Source organism: Epargyreus clarus, unplaced genomic scaffold (genome assembly GCF_041222505.1).
Source record: "Epargyreus clarus isolate Ecla_fem2 unplaced genomic scaffold, WU_Ecla_fem_2.2 ptg000021l, whole genome shotgun sequence".
In the NCBI taxonomy this organism is placed as follows: domain Eukaryota; kingdom Metazoa; phylum Arthropoda; class Insecta; order Lepidoptera; family Hesperiidae; genus Epargyreus; species Epargyreus clarus.
Window position 1 is genome coordinate 15954250 of NW_027332228.1, and position 17711 is coordinate 15971960.

A 17711-nucleotide genomic window follows, 5' to 3' on the forward strand; every position below is an offset into this window, starting at 1 on the left:
TAAGGATCTTAGGATAAGGTGCAATGAGACCTTTCTTTTATTTTATCAAAAATATCTTTCATCCAGGAAAGTTACTCGCTTTCAATACAGCAAGTTGATGCAAGAACTCTGAAAATTAGAATTAATGATGATATTTTTTGCCCCAAAAATTTAGTAACAAAAAGTGTATGACGTAGTTCGTTAAGGACTTGACGTTTTTTAATGATTATTGATGATTGCAATGAAGTGGTAAATGAAGACAAGATCTGACTTCAAATACAGTTGCAGAAACGGTTTTTGTATATACGAGTATAATAACTCGTAAGTACTTTTATTTTTATTAGTTAGACTTCTAAAAATAATTAAAACTTGTTGTAATGAAGAGTTAGTTTCAAAATTCCTGTTTTTAAACGTCTATTGGTAACATATCATGGAGAAGGAGCGAGAGCTACCCTAACCTAACCTAACATCAAATTCCATGACAATCTTGCTACGAATTTTAAAAATTAGGAGCAACGAATTTCACTGTTTACGAGAACATAGTATTAAACCGAGGTTTTAGTATAATACAATCAAACCGTCATAAGACCAAGCGAGCAAGTGACCGATGAATGTATACCGACCACCCGCAGTTCATAATATAGGCGTTTTGTGTACAATAAAAATTGATTGGCCCATTAGAGTACGGGATTGTTATTAACCTATTAAAGTACTGTTAATATAAATAAAGATCTTAGATGCGTATAAAGTTAGGAATTTGGTTTTATGCTGATGGTAGATATAAGGCTTGAGAATTAAGTAGCTCTCAAAAGCTTTAAGAATTCCTAGAAATCTCGTTAATTGAGTGTTAATGTTTGTTTCAAAAGGGTATCGTTAAAAGAGTAAAAATAATGCAGATAGGCTATTTATGTCTAAAGTTGGTTTCTATTTTGAAAATGTGATGATTTCTTTCTCCATAGAATAGCGTAAAATACAATCAATACGGAGGTATTACATACTTAAACAATTTAATTATTGTCTACGTATTGCTGTCCGCTGAGAAGACTCCATCTTTATTGCCTTTCAGACTTCCCTAGGATTCCTCAAAATAGTTTCTAATTACAGCAAACTTTTAAAAATTGAGAATTGTATTGATGTTTTGTTTAGATTTCAAATACCCAAACCTCAACTTGGGGTAGAAGTAATAATTTTTATACAGCGTGATAAAATGGTGGCTTTCATTGCAAATAATTTAGATGACAGTAAACAATGAGAAGAATTTCATAACTTTTGTTATGAAAATGCGTTTCGTCCAAAAGAGGAGGAGCCATATTACCGCTCTGTTCTTGACTTTTAAATATTTTCACATAAACTTTATATGCACATCTTGATTTTACAAATGAAGATACACTTAATGAAGATATAATTAAAATAATTTATTTCAGTTCTAACGAAAATGGAAAGAATGTGAATTGACCTATGAGTAGAATTGTGACATTTTAATATGTTATAGTTACGTACCTACTCACGAAACGCGGTTTTTAATTTCTTTTTTGCTGATATTTCGACCCAGTTGCACGGATCGTGTTCACGGCGAAACATTATATTTACCAGTATGACCATTATAATACTTCCTTAACAGCTAAAGAATGTGAATAATCCAAGCATATAAAATCAGCTTCGATAACATAATCACCTAAACAAACAACTCTACATATAAACTGGTCAGATCGATCAATTCGCGTGACTGTGCCCGCAAGAGGATTAAAAAGCTGTTACAATTTCAAAACATGTTTGCAAGGGATTATTAATTAATACCACAAAACACATCGCTCCGAGACTACAAGGTTACTTGCTTGTCAGAACGTAAGCTACGCGCGATAAAATAATCATGCTAACTATGATTGGAATTGTAAAGTAAGCTAAGTGGAGAAGAAACAGTTCTAATAGTTTCTGTTAAGGTAGAATAACTCGTTATGAATTAAGCGCGCTACACTGTTTTCGCTTTGTAACGGCTTTAGGTTTGAAGTATTTGATTTTCAGACCCTCCATACAGGCGTTCTAATATTTTTCCAATATGACATCGATTCCATTTGGACTTGAATAGGTATAAATGTTAATGTGTATACGAATGAACATCATAAAGGCTCATATTTTTTTGAAGGGCACTTTTTTATTTAACCTGAGATAAATACATGTAAATCATAAATAAAGTAAGTTTTGAATTAAGTTTTGCTTTTAACTCGCTTTAGTTGATCGCTGTTAGTCAAACAAAAGAATAAGAACGCACGCAATATATAAACGTAGCATTTTCTACGCTAAGCACGTTTGCCTGAAAACATGCGTTCCTTATCAAGATTTCAGGAACCGGTGAGCTGGTGAAAGGACTTTTATCCGACAATTGCTTAAGAACACGTCAACTTGTAATTCTATAGGAAGAAGGAAATGTAAATAGAATTCCTAGAACTAAATCAAGTTCGGAATAACAAACTTACGTGTTTAGATTTTGAAATGGGTTTCGAAATATTTTTTGTTACTTTTTATATACTGAATACTAGTTGTTAATCTAAACCGGTACTAACTATTTTGTTTGATCCGATATTAATTATTCAAATCATAATATGGCTAGTTTTGACCGAAATATAAAAATACTCTTATCAACGTTTATAAGCTTTTATAGCGTTTAATGTTAACATGAATATTTTTATTTGGAAAGGTTTATAATATCAGAACGCTTTCATAACGATAAATAATATTATAGTTTTAAAGGATTTTTATTTATAGAAGAAATTACAGTACCTATACTACTCTTAACTGGCAACGTAAATTTTAGAAAACCATAGAAATTTACCACATCATCAGTTTTAAGTATAGTCCGTAATCAAAGCTATTCTATCACTTAGGTTAATGCGTCCTTTCCTACACCTCGATATATCATATGATCTACGAGCTGGTCTAGTCTAACGCGGCATCTAACAAGGCGTCTAGGCACGTTTTATTATTTCATGTATAATTTATCTGACAACCGACAATTCCCGATGCTGTTTAACGCTCATTTCACCCTCGCTTGTTCGTAATAACTATCTTTACTTCAGTGAGATCAAAGGGCATGCGCCGATGGCTTGCAATTATAGCAGCGCAAGCGCATGGGAGAATCATTAGGGACGCCGTATCGCCCACGCCACGTTGAAAATATGGCGCCTGCCTAACTGATTGCAATCGCCACCTCTGACTTAGCACGTCCGAAATCTCTGTAAGTGCCTGTAATTTTTTTATCAATTAAACGAAAAAATGTTGAAAACTTGGTCCTTCGATCCGAAAAGTTAAGATGCGGTCTTTTGGGCAGGTCGATCCTTAAAAAGATAAACAATTGGAATGTTTCTGAGCGTAAATAAAACAGATTTATTTATGTCAGATGTTATAACTAATAATAATTTAAGAACACAGGAAAAGTGAAATCAAGTACTCTCGATGTTTGCGATCTATGAGATCTATTAACTGTAGCATATATACGTTTTTTCCAACAGCATGAAAAAGATCTAAAGCAACATCATAAAAGTGAAAAACACCGCACTGTTGATTCTGGCGAGATAGAACCGAACAGTCAACTCGAGCAGACCGTTAGTGGTTTAGTTAGCGAACAGACGAATCCGCGGGAAATTGCTTGTTTACACTTTGAATTCCGGGTAAGGCCCTTGTCTCACTGGACTGTATACTAAACGTAATCGTAAATGGAATGTAAACAAATATGTAGATTTTTTTCACAATTTAGAATTAAATTACTGAATTATTACTTTGGTATCCAACCCCCGCTACTTTTTATTTATTTAAAAGTTTTGCATGTTTTCAAATGTTTTATGCCAGATGGAAAACCTATGAGACCTCTTAAGAGGACAACACAATTAAACATATCTAGAATTCACTCAAGATAATAAATAACAAATATACGAAAGAAATAAATTTAAAATGTAATAAGGATGATGTGGTACAACAATCGAATTTTAATATATTGATCGTAATAATATTACTTAACGTTCATTAAACATTAATCTCAATAAAACTACAGAAACGACATTACCTATCTTGAAATGTCAAACTTAACTTCGTCGACCCAACTTAAGTCACACACACTTACACACATCACTCATACAAACTGAGTACCTCATTAACTTAAGGGTGTCTTCATTTGGTTATTAAGCGTTACACCATTTCGCTGTTAGTGGCACAAGTGGTTTAGATACGCAGGTCCTAATTGGAATAGTTATCCCGGTACAAGCTGAGACCAATTAAGTTTATTAGAGGGCTCGGTACCCTTTATTTGGACTACGGGATTCTACGGGAATTGCAGCGTACAGATTGGTCTGCCGCTATTGTTGCTCACAGACTAGTGATTGTTACGTTGTTGGGATTGTGGCGTCCTATTTATGTATATACTGTGAAGTGTAGTCCTGTGGCTTGTGTTGTACGATTTCCAAATTTAAGTGGTCGTTGCGTGTTGGTTAAGTTACGCCAAGAAGCTACATGCGCGCTTTGATGCTGCGAAGGGTGTTAAAACATCTGTCCCGATGGTTATAAACGGATAGCAAATTATCGGATATGAACCTTATAGATATGTAGCTCTTATAGTTTAAACATATCCTACACCGTGTTGTGTTGAATTTATGGAAAGAGAATTTTAATTTTCGAAAGATATGAGAGGTCCTTACCTCGGAAGGCAGACGATAGACAAGTATTTCCTCAGCATTCGTGAACAAAAATCTAATATCAATATTGTAAAGCATTTGTTAATTATAATCATTAAAGGGTAATAAAAGCAAACAGCAAAACTTAGATTATTAAATTCCACGGAGAAATTCATTAGATTCGCTAAATTGAAATCGCTAAAACAGTTTTCCAAGAATATCCAGCTTAAGGGCGCTACGGTAATTATTCCAGTCATTTTCCACTACGCAGAAGCGTATAATTTTAGTTTCAAATGAGACGTTCTATTCCTTGAACTATTTAGGGTAGTTCAAACTAAGCCTATTCCTAGTGTTACTCGAAAAAGAGCAATAATTCAAATTATTTTTAATATTTCTCAATTATACTAAATTGTTATTAATATTTCTTCTTCATAACAGCAATGTTAAGCGTTGATGTATTGGAGGGTGCGATAACTCCCTTTTTTTGTCAAGGATAATCTTATTAGGATATTCAATTTATTTGCCATTATTTTCTAGTAATGCTTTTAATATTTAATGCATTGATTATATCACCACTATTATTAAACGTTTAGAGTTCTTAGTAACAAGGTTTAAAAATGACGTACTTACCATACACCGTCAAGAGAGCGGATTCTGAAATTCTTTTGCCAGCAATGTTTTCGGCCACGCAGCTGTAGTTCGCCATGTCCTGATAACAAAAGTTCAGTTAAAACATATTTCTATTATTTACTTAAAGTTTATTCAAAATATTCGTAGGTATGTGAATGTTATAAAAAGTATTGGATTTTTAATTTTACCCATATTTGGCTAGATAAATTGTTTTTACTTTTAAAGGAACCCAGCAGTAGGACAGAAATTATTGATGATATTATGTAGTCTGCTTCCGTAATCTCTTTCATTTGCTCTGCACGAGGGCACTACGGTGGAACCCAAACTTCATGATGTGGAAAGAGCAGTAAAGAAATAAAAGGAAATAGAAGTAAGTGAGATAGACGTATCCACTAAGAGCATCAACACAAAATTTCACAACGACGAACAGTTATGCAACTCGTAGCTACAACAATTTTGTATGAAGACACTGATGGAGATAACCTCAGACATTGTAAACAGGCGACTATAAACATTACATTTAATTAAGAGAACGCTCCCGACACACTGTGATACTGGATGGTGTTAATACTCGAGATCGTAGAGGAGGAACTTTAAATACGACCACTATTTTTTAATATTTGCGCTTGATATTCACCAAGTGAAAATCATCAAGAAAGTTTAATATCAATTATTGTAGGGGATTCGTCGCTACAAATCTATTATTATTTGTTAAATTTATATCAGTATCATTGTTAACGAACATTACATTTCAAATGTTTATATCATAATTAGTTATTTACGAACTTATTCGTATTCTATATTAAATTTCAAAAGTCTGTCATTCTTAAATTCATTACTTATTATCATGGTTTAATCAAATTAATTTATATCGTGGTCGCTAATTGGCTAAAAAGAGTTGATATGTTATAATTATAAATGCGATAATATTGTGAAATTGCGTTTAAACTTATGAGTGTTAGGAACATCTTCGTATCTGAATATGAATATGAAGTTATTAAATTTATTTTAGTAAATACTGCACTATTTACTGAATTCTACTGTACTGAATTCTCTTGTATTTAGAAGGTTGAACATAAAAAAGAGCAATTGAATTTCAACCCGGGAGCTCGCGTGCAATAATTCCATTAAGCTGGATACAAGCGTAAACACGGTAATGAAACAAAACCGAAAACAGCATCGGGATTCAGACCGACAAATGTGGCACTAAAATTAAATTAATTGTACAAGACGGATATCTCTTACCATAAAATATAGGAGTAAATTACCACAGCCTTTACACTTTTATCAACAACTTGGTTCTTGAAAGGGTGCGTCGGACCGCGGCAAAAGGAAGACACGCGAGGCGACAGCGACTTGTGTCGCAATTAATAAATGTCTGTCTTGCTCGACTAATTAGTCGCAGTCGTCGAGATAAAATAAACAATTCGCGACAAGATGCTGCGATTGTCTGTGACACCGAGGTGGAGAAACAAACAGACGCAGAGGAATTAAAGACCATTGTTGGACTATCTGATGCGATTTAAATTGAAGGTCGCTTGATCTAATTGCTATTAGGCAAATGTCAAGCCTTAGATACGCGTAAGTGGCCAATTTAAATGCAGACTAAGAACTAATTAAGCGGGGGCTGATACAAATCGATATATTTAATGAGTCTAGAATGCAACTTTATTTTACGTTCACAAGTTACCATAAAATATATTATAATGTATATATATATATGTATATTATAATCGGCCTCTCGATCGAGGGGTCCGAGGTTCAAATCCCAGGCACGCACCTCTGATTTTCAAATTTATGTGCGCATTAGAAATTAATTATCACTTGCTTAAACGGTGAAGGAAAACATCGTGAGGAAACCTGCATACCTGAGAGATTTATAAAAAATCTTAAAGGTATGTGAAGTCTACCAATACGCACTTGGCCAGCGCGGTGGACTATGGCCTAATCCTTCTCATTCTGAGAGGAGACCCGTGCCCAGCAGTGGGACAGTAATGGGTTGATGATGATGATGATGATGATGATGATATTATAATGAACGTATGCGATATCTTTTCTTTAATAAATTTAATTAAAGTGTAACGACACAAAATTATAACTTTGTAGTGAGAACTAATCAAACACATAATGATTGTAAGTTAATACGAAAAAAGTTGAGGCATACGGAGTAATGTTTATTACATAATTTAAATTATTAAAAGATTGAAAACTAAAAAAAGATAAGAAAAATGTTTTTTTGTAATAACCAAAATTTTATAAAAGGAACAGATGTGAACATTTATAATGATCCTCACAAGATACTTCACCCATATCAAGATGAACAAAAATGATTTACATATCGCAACATCTGATTCGCGTAATAATAATGCCATCAAAGTAACAAGCCCAGTTTGGCTGAATGGGAGAGTGGACACGTGTGGCGGCGTGAATGAGTCACATCGTATGAGTAACCGAAATAAAGTGCTTGAATTTAACCACATTAGGATTTTGTACTCTTTCAGCACTACTTTTAAGGAACATTGTAGATGAGATTTTTATATCAAAGATTTAAAAGGATTGAAACGTTTTTTACGACTTACATATTACATTTACAACACATGTTTCATATAAGTCAATTATTACAATCATTGTTTAAATTTGCGGTAGCTTAATAATGGCGCTATAAATAATTTAGTATTAATGACTATAAATTTTAACAGATAGTTTAATTACAATCTAGACGATTGTAGATACATACTTTAATTTCAAGTCAGACGATTTATGATCGTAATCACAATTAAAGAACAGTAATAAATCGTTATCTATGTAAGTGATGTGAGAAATTATTCAAACAAATGTGTTTGTGAACGCACTAAATCTAAAGATAAGTCAGATATAAATTAAGCAAAGTGAATAAATTGATGTTTCCACGATTTGAATAAAGCCATATTTTATTCGAATTAACATAGTGAGAAGCTTGTTCAAAAGAATAATTAATCACTCAGCTTGTCTGCGAAAAGTTTTATTCAAAAGTTTTGAAAGCTATCGTGAAGATTCTGAAAAGTTAATAAATAGGACAGTTTATGTTTAAAGAAAAATCTGTATCTATTTATTATCTATAACTAAAAAGATTTAAGTAAAAGTAAATCGAAAGCAACGATTAAAGCATTCCCGTTAATTCGAGAATAAGTGATACCTTAAACAACCTTCTTTTATTGGACGTAATTTGTAATGAGAGTGCAAATATTTAGTCATTAGAGGGCACTAAAGGAAAGAATGCTGAGCTCCGGCGTCCGGACAATTGCAGTTAAATGGAATAAGTAAGCAGGAAGCATGAATAATGCAACGATCAAATGCATAAGCATTAGCGAAGAAATGCAACGGACTTTTTAGGTATTCGTAAGGAAACAAGTAGGGATCTTAAGAAGTTGAATATTAATTTAAGTAATTCAGTTGATCTTAAGGAGACACTAGTTCGTAGATATTTTTAATGAACTAAAGGTTGAAGATTAAGTCGCAAAGCGCTTTGAAAGTATTTAAGATAAACTCTTAATTTGTGGCATTTCTAAATACCGAATATATTTTTATCACTATCATACAACTCTATTGATGATATACATAAAATATTCATATAAATATATAAAATATTTCATTTAAAGTGCATCAGTTCAGTGATAGTATAAAAACCTCTTATAATTTATTCTACAACATAATTAATGGTAAATTGATTATAATGTCACTTACTTGTAACGTAGCTCTTGATATAAGTAAGTTGCCTTCAGCAGATATCAGAACATTGTGGTCTTGTTGTAGAGGAGTTCCATGTTTCAGCCAGGATATCCTTGGAGGAGGAGCAGCCGCAGGTGGTGAACATCGGAGGGTTGCAGCAGAACCAGCTTCAACTGAAGTTGCTAGTGGGGATACCGCAAATTGCTTCTTCAAATCTGTTAAAGAAAATTTAATTTGTAAACGTACGTAAAGAAAATTTAGTTTGTAAAATTATGTACTTACAGGACGGTAGGAATAGAATGCATCGGAGTTTACTTGCAGTATATGTTCTGCTTTCAAATATGCATGTAGAAAGCAGTACGAGTTATCATACGACGCACGTCGTGATTAAGTCAGAGTTTAGCTAATTAAGCCTATGGCATCATGTTCTTAAAGTGAGTAGCTTCTGATTATCATTAGTAAGCTATGACCTCATGATTTGACACTGATAAATTTATACATGGTGAATTCCTATAATTCTCAAGATACCCATTTCCAAAATAAAAGTTGATAGTCCCAAATTGTTATTTCTGTAAGATTTTGACTAAAGGAAACTTTACACATTTTATGATGATTAAATAACCTCACCTGAAAATGTATGACTTGTACTTAATAATAATAACAGACGATTAATCACTTATGTATTTATGGCAAAGTAATAATAAAGAAACGGATTGGATAAACTTATAAGGGTTCCTTCACAGTCTACGGTGACATAAAAGGCACTAGGGTCATACTTAACAATTGAAATAATATGCCTTTTAACAATACAATGAATAAAAAGAACCCGCATTCGTTTATGATTGACAAAAAATAATCGAGCATGTCATGTGTAATTAAACGTCAATATCAATCAACATGCGCCATGCATGTTCAAGTCTATGAGCTAATCCAATAATTGATGTAATTTGAACAATGTCTTCAATATTGTGCAATATTATCCTATTTTGTGTGGTACCAGTTGGAAGAGAACGCGAATAAATATGAGGATCAATTTATCATAAACCGCTCTGTAGAGTCTTAGTATTGACTTATTTAAAATTTTACAATATAATTTTGTAAATCAAATAGAAGCATCGGATAGTATATTTTTAAAATATATATACCTAATGTAATTATATGGTTTATTTTAAAATGTTATTTTTTTTTTAAATCTGAAGGTGGTAGAACCCTCTGTGGTTCGACTCCGGCGGCACCACCGCCACACCTATTTCTACCTAATAACAGCAGTGTTAGGCGCTGCTGTGTTCCGGTTTGAAGGGTGTGGTAAGGGAGACAGACTTTTTGGAGGCGTTCCAGCTTAGTCCTCAGGGGTAGCGGCGCATCTGTGGCCGACCTCAGGTAGGAATATCTAATCCTGTCTGGGGTTGATTACCGATGTCCATGGGCGGCAGTAGCCACTTACCATCAGGTGGACTGCATGCTCGTCTGCTACCCTTATATTATATAAAAAAAAAAAAAAAAAAAAAAAAAATCGATGCAGCTTTTCTGAAGATAAATCATAAATATTATTAGCAATAGTAGAAACATCTTTAACAAACTAAAATGGAACCAAATAGGCTATAAAATTCGTGAATTTATCGCTTATGAAATAAATAAGTGTCGCCCGAAATTGCAAGACAAGAATCAACATCGTAATGACCAATTTTCTCAAAAAACTAAATTACCTTCATCCGCTTCCTCCTGTGCCTTGGACGCCTATTAGCTCCTGGCTTCCCACGTCAATCCTAATATAAAAACGTAACGAGACCGATTATATAATGAAGACCAAACCGTCCCACGGGATAATTGCTTCATTAAACAATTAACTGCTTTGGCGCTTCGATTGGTGGTAAATGGATTAAGGAAATTGGTAGCAACTAATCTACAATACGGAATCAGGAAGCTGATCTGCTGATCTGATCAAAGCTTTTGGGGCTGGTTATTGGGTTGTGTTTAGTAATACTCGTAGATGATAATGGACGTATTAAACCTTTTTCATATATATTTGTCCTTATCCAAGAAACTAGCCGAATTATTTTGTCCTCTATATAAATAATAAATTTATATAGAGGATAATTTTCCGGAACTGTGTTCCCAGAAGCAAATTCGCGTCATCGAATCCTAAGTTCTCATCGAATCCACAGATTCTTAGTTCTATTTTTGGTGTTCCAAGTACCGCGACATAAATATTGTATGTTTTGAAAGGTTCGCGAGCTAAACTAATATTCTCTAGTCCTGCAAAATGAATGTTTCAACTCTTGAGTGCTTTAGCGAAGCGGGCTATAAATCTGGCGTGTGCACGCTCCATTACTCGTTCTCAGATGCTATATGTTTGTTTTCACTGACGGCTCTCAGAGCAACTGAGGTTTGGATATCTGAAGAACTTCGCTTCAACGTTTGTAGGTAATCTACTAATTGTTTCATGTGAAGCTTTTTGTTTAAGTGTTTTTATTTTGTTCTACAGAATGTTTAAGGTTTCTCGCGCGTTTTGTAATTTTCTTTAGTAACTTTTAATACTTATCTTTTGTGCATTGAAGCCAATAATCCCAACAAATAAATAGGTCTGATACCCTCATATTATGGAAGTTAAATGTTCAAGTTTGTTGGATCGTTAAGACTTGTTGATATTTATTCCTTAAATAGATTGTCAATTCAAACAAAGTTTTGCGTCCCTATTCGTCTTCTTTTACGTATCTCCAAGCTTTTGTCGTTCAATTGGCTGGACATACATCGGATGAAGTTATGAGTGTACTGAAGTATATTTATTATAATATTAATAATAGAGCAATAGTTTGAAAAGGTTACAGAATAAATTGAGACACCTGACCTTATTTCTCATGAGAAGCAGACCGTTAATTGAAAGAAACAGGAAAACACACGCGCCTGGCAAAAAGACGGCACATGTAAGACAAATGGAATGGTGTAATGCGGATCGCATTAAAAGCTTCGCGCAAGTCACAACAGATAAATCCCTGACAGTATAAATTATAACTGCCACACCGTTTATTTTTCGGCGGACTTACATTCGCAATAAACCACACATGACATGTCCTGAGGGAAATGATATAGGAACCTCATTAACTTTGAAATTGTTTCTTGAAGACGCCGTATTATTTAGGAATGAAATAAATGATAGGAATCGCTAACATAAATAAGAAGTGACTTAATTTAGACATAGTAACGCTTGATGGTATAATATTAATAATAAAGTTAGTCAGTGATTTAGAAAAACCTACTGAAGAAGACAATAAATATTTTTTAAGTTCCACAGAAGCTGACAAAGTGGTCCGTGTACAGAACATTTAGAGTACGGAGTACATTAAGGTAACATCATTAAAGAGCTGGGGCATAAATTACTATAGACTTTCCGTCTGTTACAAGCGAATTTGAATCCTACTAAACGAGACGTAAAGAATACATTTCTTTGAAATTATTAGACAAAGGCTATAAAACAAAACAAAACTAAGTAAATTCGGCAACGGTGGCACAAGAATAAACACGCACAGTTGAAACTCATAAACGTCTAAATATACACGAAGCAGAAGCGGGAGACATCCCCACTTCTAATTGCGCAGAGCAACGTGTGTAATACAAACGCTTTAAATTCTCATCCCGACAGTTTTAATTGTTCAGCGAGAGCTTTAAATACGCTCTCAAGTGGCATAGATGCTGCTATTAATGATAATACCTACGGAATCGTGGGTACGCGTAAAAGTGTCACAGCTAAGTCTTCAGACAAAGATTTACCGACGCCTACTCCATTCGAATGTTATATATCTTTACATGGAAGTTGTTTTAATGGTCGAACATATGTTGTATAGCGATAAGGGCTTTACATTACACCGAAAGGGCGTAGCATAAAAACTGAATAATTTACGGTATACATAAAAGTCCAAAGTAATCCAGTATGGGAGTATGATGTTAAGTACGCTCATCTCCGAATTAATGGCCATGTTTCATGTTAGTCGTAATATTATAAGAGCTTAGACACTGAAACATTTTTTATCTTCTCTCATGTATACTGTACAATTATCGATAACATATGAACTTCTACACAAATTAATAGATGTATGGGACTTTATATTTTCTACAAAATCACTATAGTTGAAAGACATTTTGCACCAAACGTTATTTTTGTAAAATAAATGTTTCATAAATAACCGATTCGAAGGCTATGCTATAAACCTCTATTCCAAGACTTAAACCGTAAATCAGTGAAAATGTAAAACTGCTAGTAACTGATGAGCGTAAATGATAAGTGGGAGTACAACCGGTAGCGTATGGGCCCATAAATCCACCACGTTTCATTTCCTGAGTAAAATTCGTACCTACGGAACCGTAGGGAAAGTGGAAAGGGCTTCGAATATGGATTAGCGAGGTAAGCCTGTTAGTAATCCATTACGAAGATTAGATGCAAGGTGTTGGTTGTGGGCAGAATGAAAACTGGAAAACTAGTAAATTTTAACTTGGAAAGTCGTTCTTTTATGACTGAAAGCATGAATTAGTATAAGGAATACAGTATTCTTTCCAGATACGAGTGCTAATACTCAGATTATACTTTAGTTTATGGACTTAAATAACCTAATGAAAATATTTTGCCCGATTGTACACTAAGATTTTCAAACTAAACCATTGATGAAAAATAAATATGACATGCATATATTTTGGAAATTCATTCGAAAGCTAATCGAAATAGCGGGTCTGTTTCTTTTTATAAACAATTCTTGGTATATACAAAATATGGAATCACTTACGATGAAAACATTTTAATTGTTGTTACCACGAATACACGCTAACAGTTCATATAATTATGTATATTGATTGTGCAACGGCTGCTCGTACTCATGGCGATAGTAGGCAGAGAGGTTAAAGATCAAACCGTAAATATTAAAAATCAATGGAAACGGCTGTCGAACGACTATAACGGTTCTAAAATACTATAAAACCATTTATTAATGTGGCTATTAATTTGAAGGGATAATGCGGAATACGCCAAGTTAATACACGAAGACTAAATTAAAAAGTTATGATAATTGCAGGTTGTGTATATTTTTTGTGGATGTAAATTGAAAGAAATAAAACGTAAGTTATTGCGTATCATTCATCATGTTTACAACGTGTTCTTGGTTGTGTGGAGCTGCCACGCAAACGATAGGCGACAGGCGCTCAAATATAAGTTAAGCGATTATTTGATTTTTGTACCAAACTAAACTTCAACTAATGTCAAATATATCGCTGCTGTCAAACGTCAGCATTTTACTTTTCCATTTCGTTCTGTCGGTAAAATACGTACAGTAAATATAGATATGTATTTGTATAGCTCATCCAAGATTTCCTTTGATACTACGAATAAATCAATTAAGTGTATACCTGTATCCACACTGTATCCACAGTAATTAATTAGTAAATTCATCTTTTTAACTTACAGCATATTAGATTTTTGTAGCATATGTTTCAAATGCGCATTTTTAATACCAATTCATAGCATGAATTCATGTTTTACCATAAGGATTACCAAGGACACTCGTTACAGGTACTCGCTAGTAGTAAGACCACTCCTTCAGCAAACCTACGCCATGAAAATCGATTTCGAAATTTCAATCCTACTCGAGAGCTTCCCGAAATAATCGTAATACGTACCCATCGATGTATTACGGCGCACAACATAAATCAGACAAACGGTCCGCTCGGACATTTATTTAATATGCACAGAAGATTTACCTCCGGGTCGCCTGGATTTAATCGAGGGCTGCCGTAATGGAGTTTATAATGTAAGTGCAGTCATACATCTTTTCTCGGGGATATGGAGGTCTATTCTGTACGCCTAAATCCGTAGGTTCGTTCAAGTTTCGAGTTTCTCACTATGGGTTATATAATATGGATGTCGATTTCTGATCCTGGACAATTTATAGTATTAGTCTTTTGACAGCTACAATTTTAATCTGTAAGGCTTTGAACATATCCGCGAAAAATTACGTTTGCCCATTGTTTAATTGGAAAGTTACGCCAAATCTAGTTTCCGATGGAATCGATACTTCATAATAATAAGATATAGCTTTTGCCACAAAAAGGTTCCGTATTTCGCAAACATTGTAATATTCCCGAAAAAGGTATTAAAAAGTTAATCCAGAGATCTCATACTACGAGTACTATCCTTAAGCCTTATCCTGCTTCAAACAATAAATTCCCCTTGAATATAATTATTAAACTTGACTTGGCAGATAAATCGACAACTTCGTTATTAAATTAGCTACCGAGTACAAGTACCTATCAGATTTTATAATTATTGTCAAATTAACGGACTTTGTTAAAGATAAAGTTGATGAATTTCCTCTTGAGATGTTACTCATTAAGTGAACAAGTTTTAATCCAGCAGATGTAACTTCAAAGACATCTTGTATTAATTAAAATTGGCTACGAACTTAATATTCTACCGACGGATTTATGAATCTATGGTTTGGCATATTTTGGGAGATATGAATTACATTTTAGACAATTTTACCGGTATATTAATTAAAATATGATATTTTTATAGTTTGTTACACTTTATTAGTGTACAGTAATAATTATAATACTGTTCAATTAGTTTCATGCAATAGTTAAAGTCTCTCTGGTGAGCTGATCTCAAGGAATGTGGAAATGTTAACTATAAACTTTTAACTATTTTAAAGTTCAATTAAAATATGGAAAATATAAGTTATAAAATCCGTTATTTTTAAATTACACAAAAGGTACAAGAAAGGACATCCAACCACATAATTATATCGAATAGAACAGCATACAACAAACAAGCGAAAAAACAAGCTACTTCCGCTTGTGCCAAGCTATAAAAGAAGCGTCATGGTTCAAACACGCTTCAAGAGAAATGGAAGTGTGTCAGTCTATATTTACCGACGGAAACTCTCAAATTATGAGGTTCGATGAAATGTTGCATCACACCCCATTTGGTCCGGAAATATGATTTTTAAAAGCTATTCCGATATCCGATTCGAGACTATCGTCCTGTTTATTATCGTTGATGTTTGTATTATACGAATAATCAAGTTCTTTTAAGGTTTCAATCTTCAAAAGACTTTTCATGACTGTATAAACAATTTGAAAATGAACAGAAAGTGCCCTAACATTCAATCCGATTCATTTATAAGATTACTAAGCTTTAGTGTTTATACGAATTTATCTGTATAATAAGTTTTATGTAGTAAACTTTTGAAGTTTAGTAGATAAGTTATACTTACAGGCTAACTCCACAATAGCCGGCTGACTTCTGATGTCACCACGACTACTCCAAGCGTGACATGTGCACGAAAATCTGTCTTCACCGAAGTACTCTTCCAACTGATCCCTAGTCACATTACACTCCGCCTCGACGATTCTCACACCACTTTGTGGATCCACAAACTCGAACTGAGTACTAGCGACGGACCGTACATCGTTACACTTAAAGTACACTTGCAAAGCGTTTGCGGCACGACACTTCAACATGGCTGGTTTGTTACGAACTACGAAAGCATGTTGCGGTTCTAATAGGAATATTGGGAGATCATCTGTTGAGCTCTGGAAAAGATGATCGCCTGATAATGACGGTAGTTCATCTGCATCTTCTCGGTTATCGTGATCATCTTCTTTGTGACTTTCATGGTCATAGTCTTCTTCTAAATAATCTCTATGGTGAGGCGGTGGGTGGCTTTTTTCTGAATTGTAAGGGTCTAAAGCCTCCACACCGGCTGGGTGGGCGTACTCCGGCCGAAGAGGTATAGGTGGTGTTGGAGCTGTAGTCGTGTGTTCAGCTTCAGTAGAATTAAAACCATCTGTAAAAAAAGAAATTTAAAATGTAATGTATATCATAAAGTTTACATTTATTAAGATGGCTTAATTATTCTACTTATTTATCAATACGGTCTTAACATGAATGTGCATAACTACGGCAAGCATTATAAACGGCTTATTTCATTGCTATTATTAGTTGATATGTTCTATTACGAAGGTTGGATATAAATTAGTTTTGTTTACTATCTGAACTAAATATCTTTATCGTGTTGGAATGCAGAATGTTAAAGGTTAAGTCCTGACACACAAGATTTATATATGTTAAAATATTCTGTTATAAATGACATTATAAATTATTTCCTATTGTTTACAATTTTCCTTACGATTATCTATATTAGTAACTCGTAAATGTTATCTTGTAACTCATTAATCATTAGTGAAGTTATAATTACGTAGTAGAAAATGCCATTTGGAATTATATACCCATACACCTAAGCAGCTGGCTTATACAGATGCTATTCCAATAAGCGTTAATAGACTAGCAGTCCTCCTGAACTTTAAACACGTTCTAATTGGAGAACGTTAATTATGCCCCGCGTCAGTTAAAATAAACGGCAACTGTCATAATAACACGTACCCTGGAGTACCGACATCGATTTCTCTCAAAGCCCGCACCTGGCTTGACGCTTCACTCACGCCTGTTTACTTGCAAAACATAGATATTTGGATACTGTGTACCCCACTTAACGAATCCCTCGCCGTTTGATCGAAAATCAACCAAAAGCAAAAGCTGTAGAGTCAAATTCGTGTCTCCGTTCAATTTTAAGTCACCCTCGATAGAATTTCGCTCAGAAATTGTTGTCAGTACATCAGTGTATGTTACTCTTCCAACAGCGTTGACAGTAATACCTCTAGGTTTGTATTATTATTTGAAGAGTAGAATGG

At 34.0% G+C, this 17711-nt stretch overlaps 1 protein-coding gene across 4 annotated transcripts in view; it reads right to left on the reverse strand.

Moving 5' to 3' along the window:
• LOC140751042 (netrin receptor UNC5B) overlaps positions 1-17711 on the reverse strand; it is a 136519-nt gene that overhangs the window by 25181 nt on the left and 93627 nt on the right. For all 4 annotated transcript variants that reach the window (XM_073084856.1, XM_073084858.1, XM_073084857.1 and 1 more), the window contains exons 3-5: positions 16235-16807; positions 8994-9193; positions 5271-5349 (exon numbers count right to left, since the gene is read on the reverse strand). In XM_073084856.1, coding sequence (XP_072940957.1) covers positions 5271-5349; positions 8994-9193; positions 16235-16807 — 852 coding nt within the window. The remainder of the gene's footprint in view (positions 1-5270; positions 5350-8993; positions 9194-16234; positions 16808-17711) is intronic.